Source organism: Haliotis rubra, unplaced genomic scaffold, assembly GCF_003918875.1.
Source record: "Haliotis rubra isolate DU_JTF1 unplaced genomic scaffold, ASM391887v1 Scf172, whole genome shotgun sequence".
NCBI classification, from domain to species: Eukaryota; Metazoa; Mollusca; class Gastropoda; order Lepetellida; family Haliotidae; genus Haliotis; species Haliotis rubra.
This window is the reverse complement of record NW_025765692.1, coordinates 1,414,899-1,435,831: the sequence shown is the minus strand read 5'-3', so window position 1 is coordinate 1,435,831 and position 20,933 is coordinate 1,414,899. Positions and strand designations below refer to the sequence as shown.

General features: G+C 42.4%; 1 protein-coding gene across 1 annotated transcript in view; it reads left to right on the top strand.

Annotated features, from left to right (window-relative positions):
* Positions 1-20,933, top strand: part of LOC124272737 (solute carrier family 4 member 11-like) — a 90,084-nt gene that overhangs the window by 56,750 nt on the left and 12,401 nt on the right. Inside the window, 9 exon segments of the mRNA XM_046707944.1 lie at positions 3,231-3,315; positions 4,518-4,640; positions 5,392-5,505; positions 5,843-5,975; positions 18,316-18,389; positions 18,566-18,854; positions 19,102-19,175; positions 19,178-19,204; positions 20,303-20,474. Of these exon segments, the coding sequence (XP_046563900.1) occupies positions 3,231-3,315; positions 4,518-4,640; positions 5,392-5,505; positions 5,843-5,975; positions 18,316-18,389; positions 18,566-18,854; positions 19,102-19,175; positions 19,178-19,204; positions 20,303-20,474 (1,091 nt within the window).

Sequence of the window (20,933 nt, the reverse complement as noted above, 5' to 3'; positions counted from 1 at the left end):
CCCCCAGCCGTTCCTGTACAACCATCGACAGTGGGTGGAAATCTACAAAGGTACTGGGAAAATTGGGGAAAACTGGAGGATGACTACGTCTCACAAGTACTGCGCGAAGGGTACAGAGTGCAGCTCAAGGCCACACCACCATTAACCCTCAGACCGATGGTCTTCAACTAAGCAGACGATCAAGCAGACAAGCTACAAGAAGCCATCAACTAGCTTCTAACCAAGGATGCAGTAGAGAGGATAGATCAACATCATCTCACGCCAGGCTTCTACTCCCCAATTTTCCTACTGCCTAAGAAGAATTCCACAGAGAAATTCAGGTTGATTTACAACATGCGGAAATTCAACCAAGACTTTGTCTTCGTCCAGCAGATTATATGGCCAGCATAGACCTCCAGGATGCATATCTACACATCCTCATACATCCAGAATCAAGGAAATATCTACGATTCCTATTCAGAGGTCAGCATTTCCAATGGAACGTTCTACCGTTTGGAATATCCTCGGCTCCATGGTTATTCACACGAATAACCAAGCCCATAGTCGCCTGCCTACATCCCCAAGGTCTTCGCAATGCCTTTTATCTGGACGACGGGATACAGGTTCATCAAAATGCCAATCAACTCAGACAGCAGCTGAACTTCACAATCAAGTTGCTCATGCAACTAGGATGGTTAGTGAACCTGACGAAGTCGGAGTTGGAACCAAAACAAGATCTGAAATTCTTGGGGATAAGATTTATCACAACACAGAATCGAATTGTGACCCCAGAAGATCGTTGGGTCAAGATACAAGCCATGATTCCTGATCAAAACCTGTCTGAAGAAAAGAGGATACTCTGCCAGAGCAGCGAAAGCAGTAACCTTAGCGTTACGCAGATCTACTAGCAATTTGTATGACGACAAATGGCAGAAATTTGAACAATATGCAGGGCGGAGGGGCTTCACAGCTATGAAAGCTTCTCATCCTTGTGTCAATTGCGACAGACGAGACACTTAAAAGGTTCAACACTCTCAACGTACCTGGCTGCTCTCAGCACAGTTATCACCATGAAGACGGGTGTCAAGTTGACCAAGTACCAGGGATACTGGCACTACTACGCTCGTTCAAGATGGAAGACCAACAAAAGAAATTCAAGGCTCCTGCATGGGATCTCAACGTAGTTCTACAACATCTCACCAGTGACGTCTACGAGCCTCTAGAACGGACATCCTTAGAAGTATTGACACAGAAAACGCTGTTTCTGATTGCCCTAACAACAGCAGCACGGATGTCAGAAATACATGCTCTGGGCTTTGAACGAACACGATTTGAATCAAGACATCGTGACATCGTACATCTAGGACTGGGATGGGACTTTATTGCCAAGAACCAACTGCCCGGCCAGCCTGACAGACAGTTCCACATCCCAGCACTCTCTACAGTCCTTGGGCCACAGGATACACAGGATCTATCCTTATGCCCTGTCAGAGCATTGAAAGTCTACCTACAAAGGACAAAAATAAGGAGACGAAAATTCAAGCGCCTATTCATCCCCTTATCCACTGAGACGCCCACAGAAGTCTCACGGACAACTATATCAGTATGGATGAGAGCCGTCATACTAAGGGCCTACAAAGCAGCAGGACTTGAGCCTCCACGAGCCTCCACGAGCCTCCACGAGCCTCCAATCTCCACGAAGTCAGAGCCTTGGCGTCTACACTTGCTCTGCATGGAAACTGCTTGATTACAACAATAATGGAGGGTTGCTTTTGGAAATGGGACACGGTGTTTGCCAACAATTACCTCAGAGACATTCATTGCCACCGAAGACGTCTCAGGCATTCACCAGTTTGGGCCACATGTTGTAGCACAACTAACAGTTCCACAAAGGCGCTGAGTAAATCTCACCCTTTTATCACGTGACTTGTGAAAACCAACACTCTGGAGAGTAAATGGTTAAGTCCATGCACACGTCTCGGACAGACTAGCATGAGTGATAGACCCTGTACTTGTATAGGACTTACTTGTACATGAAGAAGGGTCGCATCTCCACTTGATGCACTCATCAAGAGATAGAGTTGCAATAGATAACTAATGGAACATTAGTATATCTAAAATCAACACGGAAATGTCGGGCAAAGTTTCGGAAGAAATCTGACAAGTTGTTGTTCCCCCCGACTCATCAGATGGAAGTTGGAAGAATAGAATCATCAGCAGTGACATCATAAGTTCCCATGGGGGGTAATACAGGACGTAAAACAACAGCCAGTGAATCCAGGTAGTGGCCTGACCCACCACCGCCCGTTCTGCAAGCATTTAGCATGAGTCCATTCTGCAACAGAGGTTACTAGCATCTTCCTACGTAACCTCTGTTCTAAAGCATGGTGTGAGTGTTCAAGACTCGTATTGTCAGATTTAGTTGTGCAATCAGCGGCGCTTTTTCAAAAGTGATATTTTATAGGCCACGGTAATTTCCGTGATACTCCGATCTTCTGACTCGCTTCCCTAGACAGAACTCAGTCATCCCATCGCCTCGCTGACAACGGAAAGCTCCCTTCAGGGCACTATTTGTGGCTTTGATTTCCAAGTGTAAATCCACGTGGGTTGGATGGGGGGAGATATTTGTGGCTTCACATCTGCTTAGGGGATTTTAAGAGAACCTGAATATAAACAGGGCTGGTATGACAGAGTAACTCCTGTGGATAGAAAGCATGAGTCAGATAATATATGTAATTTCTTGCCTTTTATACTTAAAGGTCAGCCCTCCCAACCTCCCCTTCAGGGCACTCTGGAAAATCCAGGGTGGGGCGTCTACATACGGAGAATATGACAAACAGGGCTGGTCATGTGACCAAAAAGGCGCCAAAGGAGGCAAGGGAGACTACTCGTGGGTGAGTGATGATTTTACGTCCGTTTTTTAGAAGGGAACTTCAGGGGATTTCAAGTGTTCCACTATTATTCGCGAGAAGAAGGAGACAAGCATTTAGCATGAGTCAGGATAAGTATAAAATATCAATTTTAATCGAAAATTACATTAATTAAAAATAATTGGAAGTATATAATAAAGTGCATATTTCATGTGTCCAGTGAAATATGATATAATAACTCTGTTGAGTGATGTGAAAAACATGATACATGTATTTTCATGAGTGGAGTAGGAAAGTGATGTCACTTGATGACAATTGCATCAGGAGCCCTGATGATGTCATGAGATTTTCAACCAGACTATGTCGTCCTTGTATTTCCAGCCCAAGGTGCGATGTGGCTTCCTCCGTGGCATCAGGGATGACTTGAAGAGACGTCTACCACATTATTTCTCCGACTACAAGGACGGTATGTTCAAACTTAGCAGATCATTTGAACGTCTACATGAGAAGGAAAGTAGCATACTCAGTCTATATACCCAAGACCCAGCCACTGACTGACCAGCTGGAAACAGCCCAAAGCACTGGTTTGCCTGGCCAGCACCTGGGGCGTTTCACAATGTTATCAATGTACTATGATTTCCCAAGCCATCAGATCTGCTCTCACTTGAAGGAGGGCACTGTTCAAACTGTGTTCAGAATACAGCCAAGCACCGTTGTCTCGATATTCATGGCACCAAGAAAAAATATCAAGTTATCCAAACTTGGAGACATCCGACCAGGGCATATCATCACATATCACTATGAAAGAAAAGAAAATGCTTCTCAGTATGTTTTGATTCGAAATAATCCATTATCAGTAGTGTTTAGTCGTAACAGTGAGTACTTCCGAATTAAATCTTTCTTAATTAAAAAAAATCCTAATTAAATAACAAACAAGTGATACCTTCAACTCAATTAGCCCTAATCAGTTTACACTACTGCATCCCTTTGATTCATGCTTCACATGGGCAAGGGATACTTGAATATTGAGTTTCTTTGCAAATATCGAGTTAAAAGGGTAATTTTTCTTGTTGGGACCATGAAATTATATCGAGATATCCGAAATATCGTGACATCCGTATTGAGTTAAAAGAGCTTGAATAATGATAAATTATGAAGGATTTTGCCGGGACCGAGATGTTGTATCGAGACAACCGAGATATCCAGTTATCAGTCTTCGACACAACGGTGCTCGACTGTAGTTTAGAGGTGGACAATATGCTGGGCTCTATCCTGAAAGATTTAATAGTTTATCATTTGAAAACATGACCCCAGTCACTTTTCTAAGCGGGCGGTGGGGTAGCCTAGTGGTTAGGGCGTTCACCCGGGTCTTGCCTAAGAACCAGGTACGATTCCTCAGATGGGTACAATGTGTGAAGCCCATTTCTGGTGTCCCCCTCCGTGATGTTGCTGGGATATTGCTAAAAGCGGCGTAAAACCAAACTCACTCACTTTTCTAAGCAACGCTGAATACGATATTCCACTGAGTGTGTATACTGTTCAGTACACTATTCCATTAGGTCCATGACTGACAGGCTGCCCTGGATGATGGATATCAGACAACACAAACAGAGTGTATGTGGTTCAACTGTTGGATGAAGGCCATCAGTGTCCATGTTGGTGTTACAGGTGTTGCGGACAAGAAGAGCATCCTGAAGACGTTGTCGACCACGCTGTTCCTCTACTTCGCATGCATCCTGCCATGTATCGCCTTCGGTGTGCTCAACTCGGACAACACTCATGAGATCCTGAGTAAGATGCACTCCAACATCACTAGAAGTTTATTTCGAAAAAAATATTCAAATTTCATGAAATTGTAGGTGAATTCATAAGTGCTAATTTGTAACACTACCTAACAACCTATGTGTTTCTTGGAGAAACCATGGGAACAGAGATCTTCAGTTATACTCCATACAGAAGACAGAGACAGGGAAGGGGAATTGTTTCTAAAATGCCTCTGTTCATTGCAGGTTTATTTCATGGTGGAGTCATGTGTTTGTGTGCATAGTTCTCAGTGAAGTGGGAACTCAGTAGGTTCAGGTGGTAGTGGGACTGAAAGCCTTCTGCCGACACTCAGTAACTTATTTTGTTCAATCACATGGGAACTGAAAGTGATGTTGACAAAAGTTAATGAGCGTCATTATGGAGAAAGGTTGGATAGCGTGTTCTGCTAGCTGGACTCCAGCGTGTTCCTTGGAGACCTTCAGTTGTACTCTATACAGAAACAGGGAAGGGTACTGGGTTCTAAATATGCCTCTGTTCACCCGGCAGTGAGATTCAGGTGGTAGCGTGACTGAAAGCCTTTTAGCAACACATACACCATTACTTGGAATGTGTAACCACATAGCAACTGAAAGTGATGTTGACTACAGACCATAGCAAGGTTCTGGTAGCATTGATTTGACACAGTCAGTCTGCGTCAGTGTGTGGATCAGGGCAAGTAAATATGTCCATTATCATTATTGTTATCATGATTATGATGTAAGACTGCGTCGTGTTTCAGCGGTGGAGAAGGTGCTGTACTCCCAGATGTTTGGTGGGATGCTGTTTGCCGTGTTTGGGGGGACTCCCCAGATCGTGCTGCTGACCACTGCTCCGCTGGCCCTCTACACCAAAAGTACGACTCTCTCTCTCTATACAATATCTTCAAGTGGCAGTTAGTGCTGTAATACAAACAAACAGGGTCATTCATTTCAGATTTTCATCTTTCAATAGAAGGTTTATGTACATGGAATCGCCTTTGTCAGTCCAGTCATAATCTCTCAGTCATAATCTCTGTGTGTCACTTCTTCACTGAAGTACTCTGATCAAGGGAGATAATCTGGTTTTGCCTTAAGCTATACACGAATCCCAATTCTTCTAGTTCAGTGCGAACTTTACGAAGGGATAAATTGAGATCAATAGTTGTTTACCAAGGTGAACGTCCATCACTCAAAGCGTGTCTTCTTCTCCAGTCATCTACAGCATCTGTGAAGACTTCTCCCTGCCGTTCCAGGCCATGTTCTGTTGTGTGGGACTGTGGAACGCTTTCTTCCTCGTTGTCTTCTCCGTGTTTGATCTCAGTATCCTCATGCAGTTCTCCACAAGGTAACTTCGTAAACACATAAAAGTAGACATTTCATTCTCTTGACTTTACTCCACACTTCACACTAGAGCTGTCACACCAGAAACTTCACTCTCTTGACTTTACTCCACACTTCACACTAGAGCTGTCACACCAGAAACTTCACTCTCTTGACTTTACTCCACACTTCACACTAGAGCTGTCACACCAGAAACTTCACTCTCTTGACTTTACTCCACACTTCACACTAGAGCTGTCACACCAGAAACTTCACTCTCTTGACTTTACTCCACACTTCACACTAGAGCTGTCACACCAGAAACTTCACTCTCTTGACTTTACTCCACACTTCACACTAGAGCTGTCACACCAGAAACTTCACTCTCTTGACTTTACTCCACACTTCACACTCACACCAGAAACTTCTCTCTCTTGACTTTACTCCACACTTCACACACACTAGAGCTGTCACACCAGAAACTTCACTCTCTTGACTTTTACTCCACACTTCACACTAGAGCTGTCACACCAGAAACTTCACTCTTGACTTTACTCCACACTTCACACTAGAGCTGTCACACCAGAAACTTCACTCTCTTGACTTTACTCCACACTTCACACTAGAGCTGTCACACCAGAAACTTCACTCTCTTGACTTTACTCCACACTTCACACTAGAGCTGTCACACCAGAAACTTCACTCTCTTGACTTTTACTCCACACTTCACACTAGAGCTGTCACACCAGAAACTTCTTTTACTCCCACACTCTTGTCACACCAGAAACTTTACTCCACACTTCACACTAGAGCTGTCACACCAGAAACTTCACTCTCTTGACTTTACTCCACACTTCACACTCAGAGCTGTCACTCCAGAAACTTCACTCTCTTGACTTTACTCCACACTTCACACTAGAGCTGTCACACCAGAAACTTCACTCTCTTTGACTTTACTCCACACTTCACACTAGAGCTGTCACACCAGAAACTTCACTCTCTTTGACTTTACTCCACACTTCACACTAGAGCTGTCACACCAGAAACTTCACTCCTCTTGACTTTACTCCACACTTCACACTAGAGCTGTCACACCAGAAACTTCACTCTCTTGACTTTACTCCACACTTCACACTAGAGCTGTCACACCAGAAACTTCTTCTCTCTTGACTTTTACTCCACACTTCACACTCAGAGCTGTCACACCAGAAACTTCTACTCTCTTGACTTTACTCCACACTTCACACTAGAGCTGTCACACCAGAAACTTCACTCTCTTTGACTTTACTACTCCACACTTCACACTCCACTTCTCTTTGAGAGCTGTCACACCAGAAACTTCACTCTCTTGACTTTACTCCACACTTCACACTAGAGCTGTCACACCAGAAACTTCACTCTCTTGACTTTTACTCCACACTTCACACTAGAGCTGTCACACCAGAAACTTCACTCTCTTGACTTTTACTCCACACTTCACACTAGAGCTGTCACACCAGAAACTTCACTCTCTTTGACTTTACTCCACACTTCACACTCCAGAGCTGTCACACCAGAAACTTCACTCTCTTTGACTTTTACTCCACACTTCACACTAGAGCTGTCACACCAGAAACTTCTACTCTCTTTGACTTTCCACACTTCTCCACACTAGAGCTGTCACACCAGAAACTTCACTCTCTTGACTTTTACTCCACACTTCACACTTTCAGCTGTCACACCAGAAACTTCACTCTCTTGACTTTTACTCCACACTTCACACTAGAGCTGTCACCCAGAAACTTCTCACTCTCTTTGACTTTACTCCACACTTCACACTAGAGCTGTCACCCAGAAACTTCACTCTCTTTGACTTTACTCCACACTTCACACTAGAGCTGTCACACCAGAAACTTCACTCTCTCTTGGCTTTACTCCACACTTCACACACTAGAGCTGTCACACACCAGAAACTTCACTCTCTTGACTTTACTCCACACTTCACACTAGAGTTGTCACACCAGGAACTTCACTCTCTTGGCTTTTACTCCACACTTCACACTAGAGCTGTCACCCAGAAACTTCACTCTCTTTGACTTTACTCCACACTTCACACTCAGAGCTGTCACACCAGAAACTTCACTCTCTTTGACTTTTACTCCACACTTCACACAAGAGCTGTCACACCAGAAACTTCACTCTCTTGACTTTTACTCCACACTTCACACTAGAGCTGTCACACCAGAAACTTCACTCTCTTTGACTTTTACTCCACACTTCACACTAGAGCTGTCACACCAGAAACTTCTACTCTCTTGACTTTAATACTCCACACTTCACACTAGAGCTGCTCACACCAGAAACTTCACTCTTGACTTTACTCCACACTTCACACTAGAGCTGTCACACCAGAAACTTCCACTCTCTTGACTTTACTCCACACTTCACACTAGAGCTGTCACACACCAGAAACGCCACTCTCTTTGGCTTTACTCCACACTTCACACTAGAGCTGCTCACTCCAGAAACTTCACTCTCTTTGACTTTACTCCACACTTCACACTAGAGCTGTCACACCAGAAACTTCTCACTCTCTTTGACTTTACTCCACACTTCACACTAGAGCTGTCACACCAGAAACTTCACTCTCTTTGGCTTTTACTCCACACTTCACACTAGAGCTGTCACCCAGAAACTTCACTCTCTTTGACTTTACTCCACAATTCACACCTAGAGCTGCTCACACCAGAAACTTCACTCTCTTTGGCTTTACTCCACACTTCACACTAGAGCTGTCACACCAGAAACTTCACTCTCTTGACTTTACTCCACACTTCACACTAGAGCTGTCACACCAGAAACTTCACTCTCTTGACTTTACTCCACACTTCACACTAGAGCTGTCACACCAGAAACTTCACTCTCTTGACTTTACTCCACACTTCACACTAGAGCTGTCACTCCAGAAACTTCACTCTCTTGACTTTACTCCACACTTCACACTAGAGCTGCCACACCAGAAACTTCACTCTCTTGACTTTCACTACAAAAATAAGTTGGGTCCGGAACACTAAAACTGAGAAGAAACGACATGGAAACCACCATTTCCAGTTGGTTTCCATGTAGTTTCCTATAGTTTCATTGTGGTTTCCATGAAAACTGAAACTGAACTTTGCACCATTTCCGGCTGGTTTCCAGTGCGTTTCATTACCCACTCCTCCAAGCCAGATCCAGCTGGTTTCCGTGTTTTCGTTTATTGTAGGTTTCAACCTGGTTTCCATGTTTTAGTTTATTGTAGGTTTCAACCTGGTTTCCATGTTTTAGTTTGTTGTAGGTTTCAACCTGGTTTCCATGTTTTAGTTTGTTGTAGGTTTCAACCTGGTTTACATGTTTTAGTTAGTTGTAGGTTTCAACCTAGTTTCCAAGTTATAACCTAGTTTCCATTAAAACTGAAACTACAGTTTGCACCAGTATCTGGATAGTATCCATGTCGGGACTTTGCCCACTCGTTCATGGAGGCTCCTGCTGGTGCTTAGTTTATTGTTGTTTCCAACCTAGCTCCCAGCTTATAACCTGGTTTCCATGAAACTAAATCTGTTGTGCTGGCCCATTACCCGCTCCTCCAGAAAAGAGGTTGTGTTTCATGCAACACACATACCAAATGAGGTATTTTATACAATTGCACAATGGTAAAACCGCCAGGATGACAAATAACAGAATAAAACACAAAGTCATGATAGCTTTATTTATATTCAACAATTTGCTGATAAACAACTGATATTTGGAATGTTCACATTAATAAAAACTGAATTTTCAAAATGCATAAATAATAAAAAGCAATAAGGGAATAAATAGCAATATGTATGGGATGTTTTCTTAAACTCATCAATGTAGATGAATCCATATTATTTGGTTTTCTAATTTGAGAAATGTTAACTGTTTCCCCAAGAGAGGAATAACTTTCTGTTTCTTCTCCGGCCAGTCAATCGTTGTCAGGACCTTCCTCCTGCTTTCCAGCTTCTGAAAGTTAGAAAACAATAAACAATCAGTACAAACAAGCATTCGTCAACAAAACTGTCCAATGTTCCTTAAGCTTGAGGAAAAATAAACTGTAACAGCTGTCCAATATAAGCAGGAAGTTCAATAAATCAAAACTGATCATTTGACCTGAAAAGTGACAAAAGTTTTAATCGCAGAAGAACTTAATGAGTAGAGAGACAAGCGAGAGAAGGACGTATTTCCTTAGCTTGAGTTGGGCATTTGATGACAAAAAAAGATTTTCTTTCACTAAATAACAGTTGTGACATAGAAAACATTGACATTGAATTAATAACATTTCTTAGGAATGCACACTAAGTTCATGCTATCATTGCCTATATTTCCGAGAAATTCTCATGTGAAAGCTACAACTTATTTTCTGAATGTTACATGCATTATGCTTTGATATTATATGTATAGAACTACGAATTATCCATTATTCTGAAAATAATGTGAAAAGAAATATTTGGGTTTTAAAAAAAATAATGTAATCATTCTGGCAGACAAGAAATAGAATGGGGTCATAGGCGGACCTCCATAACTAATATCTCATACTGCTATTGACAATGTGTTTGCAGCTACTATTTAGTGGGGTATTGTTAATAAATTGTTGATTGATGTGTGCAAGGTGAAATATGTCCAGACCAAAACATGATGTACATTGGCTTTACTATGTACTATTTAACTCTTTTTAGCTGCATATTTCTAATTATACATTGCACGTATTAAACAGTGTTTATTTTGAAAGTTCTTTGGAATATCAGTGTACATTTTCAAGAAATTTCAATAACTTGATTTTTTTGCAAATAAGGTTTTCCTTAAATTTTAACCTGTGTAAGATTAGAATTGAGAACGGTTAGAATTTACTTACACATCTGAATCTTTTGTTGTTCTTTGCGGACAAAGGCCTCTGCTTTCCCACTTCTTTGTCTTCTAGGTGGACGAACCCTCTTGTTCGTCCAAAACCGCCAAACTGCTTCTGAAAGGAGATGTGTATAAGTGGAAAATATTTCCAGTTGGAAGTTACGAAAATAGTGGTTGTGTAATTTTTATTTATTTTTCTGATTCATAGGATTTACATTATTTGGATAATTTTATGTCCATCATTTACTGAAGGGTTTGGATTACACATACCTGTTGCAGGTAAATATCAGTTAGTCATCTTCAGTTTTTCCAACACTGCCCCAATGGAATGCTGGAAATATAGAAATTAAGGGGAAAATCAGGAACTTTCTAAGTGATATTGTACTCTTGATAACAATAAGGCATGAAAAAAGAAGAATAAATATCAGTTTGCAAGGTGTAGATATGCTAATATCAAAAGAAGCAAAATTAACAAGTTCATATGATTTTAGGTTGACAATGTACATCAATGTATCCCCAACATATCCTACTAAACGTTCTATATATCCAACTTTCTTTGTAAACTTCTTTTGTGGATCTAACAAAATCCACATCTCTTCATTCAGAGTTAAATATCTTGACATTCTAAGTGTAAAATTGTTTACATCAGATGATTAACTTAAATTTCCTCAGTCATACATCAGTAATCTATCCTATACTGACTTGAAAACCTTTTAAAAAAACAGTTTAAACAAATATTGTGTTGACAATTTATCCACTCAACAGCATTATACTATAGTATCATGATAAATATCGTCTGAAACAATGTTAAAAGTTGGCTGAAAAATACTGTCAATTTATTTTGTCAAAGGCTGTCTTTTATCTCTAATAAGTAGACAAATAATTTTGAAACTTCACTCTAACCATGCACCAAATCTGGTCAGAGAATTCCTATAAATGCAAAATGACTCACTATCCCACACTGAATTGTTTTCAGTGGTACAAATATCAAAAGCAATTTTTCAATAACAAACTTTAAAATAGAACTTCCAATCATTGGATTTCTTGCAATAATATTCGAATACTTATATGTTTGGAAGTTATCATGAGTCGTGACATTGCTGGATATATTTGTGGTTCATATTGTTCTTGCAAAGACAATATTTCATACATTACGATAATGAACCATTTAGTCGTATGTTACCTGATCCAGTTTTCATGTACCCGAGCCTCCAAAGCTTCTAGTGTAACTCGCATTGCCATTTTCTTGATTCAGATAACATGGACAAGCGAAGGAATAATTCATTGTGCTGGGTTCCTTGTCGTGTTAAAAACGGGAGACACTTTGGCCCACTTTCAAAACAGCATCTCATGGGTTCAAGAAACAAAATGGCGTCAATTGTGTGTAGGTGCATTGTGGGTAATAACAAATACCTAATCCCTTTTCGATTGGCAGGTATGAAAACATTATCTGACCCAATTTGGTTGTGATTTCAAGACATAAAAGACCACTTCAGTACATAAAAACATTGCTTTTATAAAATGTCACCGACTCATTACTTCTACAACAATTCAATTTTGATAATAGGTGCCCGTTAAGACGAGACAACCCCAAGGAAGCCGACACACAGACCCCGACGTACAAATGACATGACACTGATTGTTTGTCAAGTACTTGAACTCACTGTCAAAGCTTATACTAACTTTAAATGCTTTTAATGGTAAACATTACTCACAACCTCAATTCATAGTACAATTCCCTGATATTCTAGTTATTGAGAAATCCGTAATGTATGTACCCGATTGACAATTGTTTGAATTACATTATACTAAACTTCCTAAATGCTTATACTCTTTCACATTCTAAAGCAAAAATAATTAAACCAAGTTTTCCCTCAATTTTCACTTTTTAACGTGTAATCTTTTTCATTACTACAGTGAAAATTGTTACTCATCGTAGAATATCATCCATCTATTTAGATTTTCAAAATTCCCCATGATATAACAGTATAGTGATTTGGTGTCCCTCAATATCAGTTCTTTCCACACACTCAACATCTTGGTTCAACAAAAACAGGTAAATATAAAGTTGACCAATGCGTCAACAACTATTTGGGGTAACCTTTCTTCTTGTTCATCTAAATAATCTTACAAATTACGTACTCTTTCAAATGTAAATCTGCTGTTCCTTCCCCAGGCTTATTCATTTTGAATTTTAAGACCTCATAATTATTCTACGCAATTACTGATAATGTAATATGATATGAAAGTAGTTAATCTTTGAAACTAAGTTTCAGGAATGGAAACCAACAGTATACACATGGCCATAGTTTCTTGTTGGTTTCCATTACCGGAACTATAAGTTTACAGTATCCATTATGGATTCTACTAGGAAACCAGGTTACCCAGTTTCAATGAATGGATACCAACTGGATGCCAGGATGGTCAGCTGAATCATGCCAAATACTTGCAAACTTTAAGTTACTCAGTTCAAAACAGTTCACAGGAAACCAACATAAAACTACATTTTCTGGTTTCATGTTGGTTTCCATTTCATGAAACCTTCAATTGCAATTTCTAGGAATGGAAACCAACAAGAAACCTATAACCTTAGTTTCTTGTTGGTTTCCATTTATTTAAATGCAAAAATCAAAGAATCCAAAATGGAATCTAGTTGGAAACTCAGTTACTCAGTTTCAGTGAATGGAAACCAACTGGATTCCCCATTTACCCAGTATACGGATGGTTTCCAAATTTCAGGAAACCAAGTCATTTTTGTAGTGTTTACTCCACACTTCACGCTAGAACTGTCACACCATAAATTTCACTCTCTTGACTTTACTCCACACTTCACACTAGAGCTGTCACACCAGAAACTTCACTCCAGAGGCTTTACACTAGTCTACACATCTGAAACTTCCTACTGGAGATTTCATGTCACAGACTTTACTCCAGGGATTCACACTGCCTTCCTATTACACATTTTTGGGATCCAGGCTAGAAGTCTTCTTCACCAATAACCCTTGGGTACCAGTTAAAAAGTTGTCACCATCAACCGATGAGAAACCAGCACCCTATTCCACTAAGCGATCTTAGCACTTTGACTGTCATAAGTCTATGTTAAAGTATGGGCATTACGGTGTTCTTAGTGTTACGAGGACAACAGGGCCGAGGTTGTCCCCAACAACCCTTGGGGATCTAGGTTAGAACTTGTCCCCAACAACCCCTTGGGGATCTAGGTTAGAACTTGTCCCCAACAACCCTTGGGATCTAGGTTAGAACTTGTCTCCAACAACCCTTGGAGATCTAGGTTAGAACTTGTCTCCAACAACCCTTGGGGATCTAGGTTAGAACTTGTCTCCAACAACCCCTGGGGATCTAGGTTAGAACTTGTCTCCAACAACCCTTGGGGATCTAGGTTAGAACTTGTCTCCAACAACCCTTGGGGATCTAGGTTAGAACTTGTCCCCAACAACCCCTGGGGATCTAGGTTAGAACTTGTCTCCAACAACCCCTGGGGATCTAGGTTAGAACTTGTCTCCAACAACCCTTGGGGATCTAGGTTAGAACTTGTCCCCAACAACCCCTGGGGATCTAGGTTAGAACTTGTCCCCAACAACCCCTGGGGATCTAGGTTAGAACTTGTCTCCAACAACCCTTGGGGATCTAGGTTAGAACTTGTCTCCAACAACCCTTGGGGATCTAGGTTAGAACTTGTCCCCAACAACCCTTGGGGATCTAGGTTAGAACTTGTCTCCAACAACCCTTGGAGATCTAGGTTAGAACTTGTCTCCAACAACCCTTGGAGATCTAGGTTAGAACTTGTCTCCAACAACCCTTGGGGATCTAGGTTAGAACTTGTCCCCAACAACCCTTGGGGATCTAGGTTAGAACTTGTCTCCAACAACCCTTGGAGATCTAGGTTAGAACTTGTCTCCAACAACCCTTGGGGATCTAGGTTAGAACTTGTCCCCAACAACCCTTGGGGATCTAGGTTAGAACTTGTCTCCAACAACCCTTTGGAGATCTAGGTTAGAACTTGTCTCCAACAACCCCTGGGGATCTAGGTTAGAACTTGTCTCCAACAACCCTTGGGGATCTAGGTTAGAACTTGTCCCCAACAACCCTTGGGGATCTAGGTTAGAACTTGTCCCCAACAACCCCCCATGGGATCTAGGTTAGAACTTGTCCCCAACAACCCTTGGGGATCTAGGTTAGAACTTGTCTCCATCAACCCTTGGAGATCTAGGTTAGAACTTGTCTCCAACAACCCCTGGGGATCTAGGTTAGAACTTGTCCCCAACAACCCTTTGGAGATCTAGGTTAGAACTTGTCTCCAACAACCCCTGGGATCTAGGTTAGAACTTGTCCCCAACAACCCTTGGGGATCTAGGTTAGAACTTGTCTCCAACAACCCTTGGGGATCTAGGTTAGAACTTGTCCCAAATAACCCCTGGAGATCTAGGTTAGAACTTGTCCCCAACAACCCTTGGGGATCTAGGTTAGAACTTGTCCCCAACAACCCTTGAGGGATCTAGGTTAGAACTTGTCCCCAACAACCCTTGGGGAATCTAGGTTAGAACTTGTCCCCAATAACCCTGGGGATCTAGGTTAGAACTTGCCTCCAACAACCCTTGGGGATCTAGGTTAGAACTTGTCCCCAACAACCCTTGGGGATCTAGGTTAGAACTTGTCCCCAACAACCCTTGGGGATCTAGGTTAGAACTTGTCCCCAACAACCCTTGGGATCTAGGTTAGAACTTGTCTCCATCAACCCTTGGAGATCTAGGTTAGAACTTGTCTCCAACAACCCCTGGGATCTAGGTTAGAACTTGTCCCCAACAACCCTTTGGAGATCTAGGTTAGAACTTGTCTCCAACAACCCTGGGGATCTAGGTTAGAACTTGTCCCCAACAACCCTTGGAGATCTAGGTTAGAACTTGTCTCCAACAACCCCTGGGGATCTAGTTTAGAACTTGTCTCCAACAACCCCTGGGATCTAGGTTAGAACTTGTCTCCAACAACCCTTGGGGATCTAGGTTAGAACTTGTCTCCAACAACCCTTGGGGATCTAGGTTAGAACTTGTCCCAAATAACCCCCTGGAATCTAGGTAACCCCCAACAACCCTGGGGATCTAGGTCCCCAACAGGTCTGAACTTGTCTCAACAACCCTTGGGGATCTAGGTTAGAACTTGTCCCCAACAACCCTTGGGGATCTAGGTTAGAACTTGGGGATCTAGGTCTTGTCCAACAACCCCCTGGGGATCTAGGGTTAGAACTTGGTCCCCAACCCTGGGGGAACTTGTCCCCAGCAACCCCTTAGAACTGTAGGGATCTAGGTTAGAACTTGTCTCAACAACCCTTGGGGATCTAGGTTAGAACTTGTCCCCAAATAACCCCTGAGGATCTAGGTTAGAACTTGTCCCCATCTAGGTTAGAACTTGTCCCCAACAACCCCTGGGGATCTAGGTTAAGAACTTGTCCCCCAGAACTTGGTCCTAGGAGTTAGAACCCCCAACAACCCTTGGGGGATCTAGGTTAGAACTTGTCCCCAACAACCCTGGGGATCTAGGTTGGGGGATCTAGGTTAGAACTAGGGGATCTAGGTTAAACTTGTCCCCAACAACCCTGGGGATCTAGGTTAGAACTTGTCCAACAACCCCCTCTAACAACCCTTGGGATCTAGGTTAGAACTTGTCCCCAACAACCCTCTGGGGATCTAGGTTAGAACTTGTCCCCAAATAACCCCTGGGGATCTAGGTTAGAACTTGTGTCCCCAACAACCCTTGGGGATCTAGGTTAGAACTTGTCCCCAACAACCCCTGGAGATCTAGGTTAGAACTTGTCCCCAACAAACCCCTGGAGATCTAGGTTAGAACTCCCCAACAAACCCTGGGGATCTAGGTTAGAACTTGTCTCCAACAACCCTTGGGGATCTAGGTTAGAACTTGTGTCCCCAACAACCCTTGGGGATCTAGGTTAGAACTTGTCCCCAACAACCCTTGGGGATCTAGGTTAGAACTTGTCCCCAACAACCCTTGGGGATCTAGGTTAGAACTTGTCTCCATCAACCCTTGGAGATCTAGGTTAGAACTTGTCTCCAACAACCCCTGGGGATCTAGGTTAGAACTTGTCCCCAACAACCCTTGGAGATCTAGGTTAGAACTTGTCTCCAACAACCCCTGGGGATCTAGGTTAGAACTTGTCCCCAACAACCCTTTTGGAGATCTAGGTTAGAACTTGTCTCCAACAACCCCTGGGGATCTAGTTTAGAACTTGTCTCCAACAACCCCTGGGGATCTAGGTTAGAACTTGTCCCCAACAACCCTTGGGGATCTAGGTTAGAACTTGTCTCCAACAACCCTTGGGGATCTAGGTTAGAACTTGTCCCCCAAATAACCCCTGGAGATCTAGGGTTAGAACTTGTCCCAACAACCCTTGGGGATCTAGGTTAGAACTTGTCCCCAACAACCCCCTGGGGATCTAGGGTTAGAACTTGTCCCCAATAACCCCTTGGGATCTAGGTTAGAACTTGTCACCAATAACCCTTGGGGATCTAGGTTAGAACTTGTCCCCAACAACCCTTGGGGATCTAGGTTAGAACTTGTCTCCAACAACCCTTGGGATCTAGGTTAGAACTTGTCCCCAATAACCCTTGGGGATTGGGGATCTAGGTTTGAACTTGTCCCCAATAACCCCTGGGGATCTAGGTTAGAACTTGTCCCCAACAACCCCTGGGGATCTAGGTTAGAACTTGTCCCCAACAACCCCTAAGTGGGGATCTAGGTTAGAACTTGTCCCCAATAACCCTGGGGATCTAGGTTTGAACTTGTCCCCAATAACCCCTGGGGATCTAGGTTAGAACTTGTCCCCAACAACCCCTGGGGATCTAGGTTAGAACTTGTCCCCAATAACCCCCTGGGGATCTAGGTTAGAACTTGTCCCCAACAACCCCTGGGGATCTAGGTTAGAACTTGTCTCCAACAACCCTTGGGGATCTAGGTTAGAACTTGTCTCCAACAACCCCTGGGGATCTAGGTTAGAACTTGTCTCCAACAACCCCTGGGGATCTAGGTTAGAACTTGTCCCCAATAACCCTTGGGATCTAGGTTAGAACTTGTCCCCAATAACCCTGGGGATTTAGGTTAGAACTTGTCTCCAACAACCCCTGGGGATCTAGGTTAGAACTTGTCTCCAACAACCCCTGGGGATCTAGGTTAGAACTTGTCCCCAGTAAACTATGGAGATTCAGCCCTACTTGGTTTCAACCACCCAAAGAATGTGTTCTATCAGTCTTGAAAACTGAAAGGAAATTCTGCAACATCATTTACCAACAATTTAGTTTCCAACCCGTGAGCCTTAGGAAACAGACATAGCTCATTGTAACATCTCTTCTGAAGGAGATTACCTGAAGTTACCTGATTTCATGTGATTTTGTTGACAGAGGTGTACTAAATATACTGTAGCTGACAAGGAATGTTTATACTGGAAGGACTTGTTTCAGGTCATCTGAGGAGATATTTGCCCTGTTCATCTCTATCGCCTTCTCTGTGGATGCCTTCAAGAACTGTGCCAGCAGTAAGCACTGTCCTCAGACTCTTGTTCTGTTGTATTCTCAGAGTTTGTCAATAGCCATATTTCATATCTTTTTAAAATAACATATAGAGTAAGATTGCCTGTTGCATGCATAATTGTTTTCTCTCATACATACAATGGTTAAGGAAGTCAAACCAGTATTCGTTCCACATTTTCAGATTTTGAGCAGTACTACTCTGTTCCTGCATGTTTCGCCAGCAGCAGCAACAACTCAGACAACTCTGCCCTTGTCAACATCACCACTGCCGCCACAGTCGTCAACAACACTGTCACCACCACCGCCACATCAGTAACAACTACCATCGCGAGCAACATGAGCACCACACTGGGTAATGTTACCCAGCATGCAGCAGAAGAAGTGTGTCGGAGAGACATCAGTATGTTGTATCTTGTGTTGCTGTTCGGAACTGTCTGGATCGGTGTCACGCTCTTCAACTTTAAAAATACGTAAGTGCAACGATCAAGACACCATTTTTATAGGCCTGTTTGATTTCCCAGCAACCCAGGCTGTCATTCGAGGTAAACAAGCTGATCAGCATGGGTCGATACTCTCAGTATCAGTGACTGTATTCTCTTGTCTGATAAGTTGCAGGCCACCCTCATTTATTTGTAGACTGCAACATTGAACAAACCTGAACTATCAACGTTATCTGCTGCGTCACCTGAGTTACATGTGTGATTATTTCTCCTCCAGCCCCTACCTGACATCGGGTAAGCGAGAGCTGCTGGCCGACTACTCTCTACCTGTTGCTGTCATCATCATGGCATTCTCTCTTACGTCTTCAGGGACGTCAACAGTGAGTACCAGCATCATGCAGGGCTAACACGCGATGCTGCTGTGGGGATGCACTCAGAAAGCTGTTGTGTGGAGTTGCATCCCTTGGGTATTGCAGAAAACTATAATTTGGGTTCAAATCTTGGTTCACTCTCGTTTCTAGGTTTGTCAACTAAATCGACATGCTTGAAATGATAACAACTACATCCTGCGTCACATCAGACCTTTCTCCCAACATTAAACTGACGGGAAGGATACAACTGAATGAAGGATATATGTCTAATCAAGGATATATAACTACATAAAGAATATATAACTAAATAAAGAATGTATAACTAAATATAGAATATATAACTAAAAACAGAATGTATAGCTCGATTGATATATAACTGAATGAAGAATATATAGCTGCTCAGAGTAGTTTTAATCCCAACTTGCTGTGATGGATAGTTAGATCAGGGTAATGTCCATTTTTGCCTTCAACACACCACCGTGTGATGTTAGTGTAAGCTGATGGAAGAGTACAGGAATTGGTTTTAGTCGTAGAAGCTTTGTTTCACCTGTGTCTAGATGGGTATGGCTGAGAAACTGTGCAATACTGAAGGTAGAAAACCTCATAAAATAACATGACATAACATAACAAAGCCTTTCACATGTACAGTCATGCATGTGTTTAACAAATTAATTGCTTGAATACTTTACCTCTCTTACATCATTGTCAACAGTGCTGTAATTTGGCTGTCGTCACACCAACAGAAGCTTAAGTTTTCAGCAAACTTCCTTCAGTGTCAGCCACCAGTTGTTAGGTAAACCCTATGCCTCTGGACCTGCCTGGGACAGGAATATGTTAACTTCAGATGGTGCTACAACCAACAACTGAAATTTTCAGCATGTATTCAGCACTAGTGTTCACTTTTGTTTCTTAATGATATGTCCAGTGAAAGATGGGTGCTCACTTAGACACAGCTACATCTCACACATGACTCTACATATCCACTGTCAGGAAATACTGCAGCAAAGACTAGCTGCATCACTTGTCAGTACTGGTTGCTATGGACAATCTATGATGTGGAGGGAGTATTCTTACCATTATAGCAATGCTACTATTGTCTGATTTCAGTGGGTGTCAGTTTTAACTCTGAGAGTGAGTCTGGAATTTTCAAGCTGGTGGCAATGGATGAACTTTCAATTGGTGCCATCTTTGGTGCCATGGGGCTTGGTTTTTGTCTCTCCCTCCTCTTCTTCATGGATCAGAATATATCTGCCGCCCTGGTGAACGCGCCACAGAATAAGTGAGTAAACAGCAGCTCGTTATCAGCAAAATATCCCTTCCTCATCACACTACAGACCACACAGGTAAACATTCCAGTACACTTCGACACACCACAGAACATTCTAGTAAACATCCAAAAACTCCTCAACACACCACAGACGATGTACACTGTGAAGTGAGTGAAGACTGCCTCCAGTTGTCTGTATATCTTACATACTAGTAGTACTGTATATCGGCACTTGATGTCTACACGGTGAAGTGAGTGAAGACTGCCTCCAGTACATGCCAGTAGTACTGTATATCTTACATACCAGTAGTACTGTGTATCTTACATGCCAATAGTACTGTACATCTTACATGCCAGTAGTACTGTATATCTTACATACCAGTAGTACTGTGTATCTTACATGCCAGTAGTACTGTATATCTTACATGCCAGTAGTACTGTATATCTTACATACCAGTAGTACTGTATATC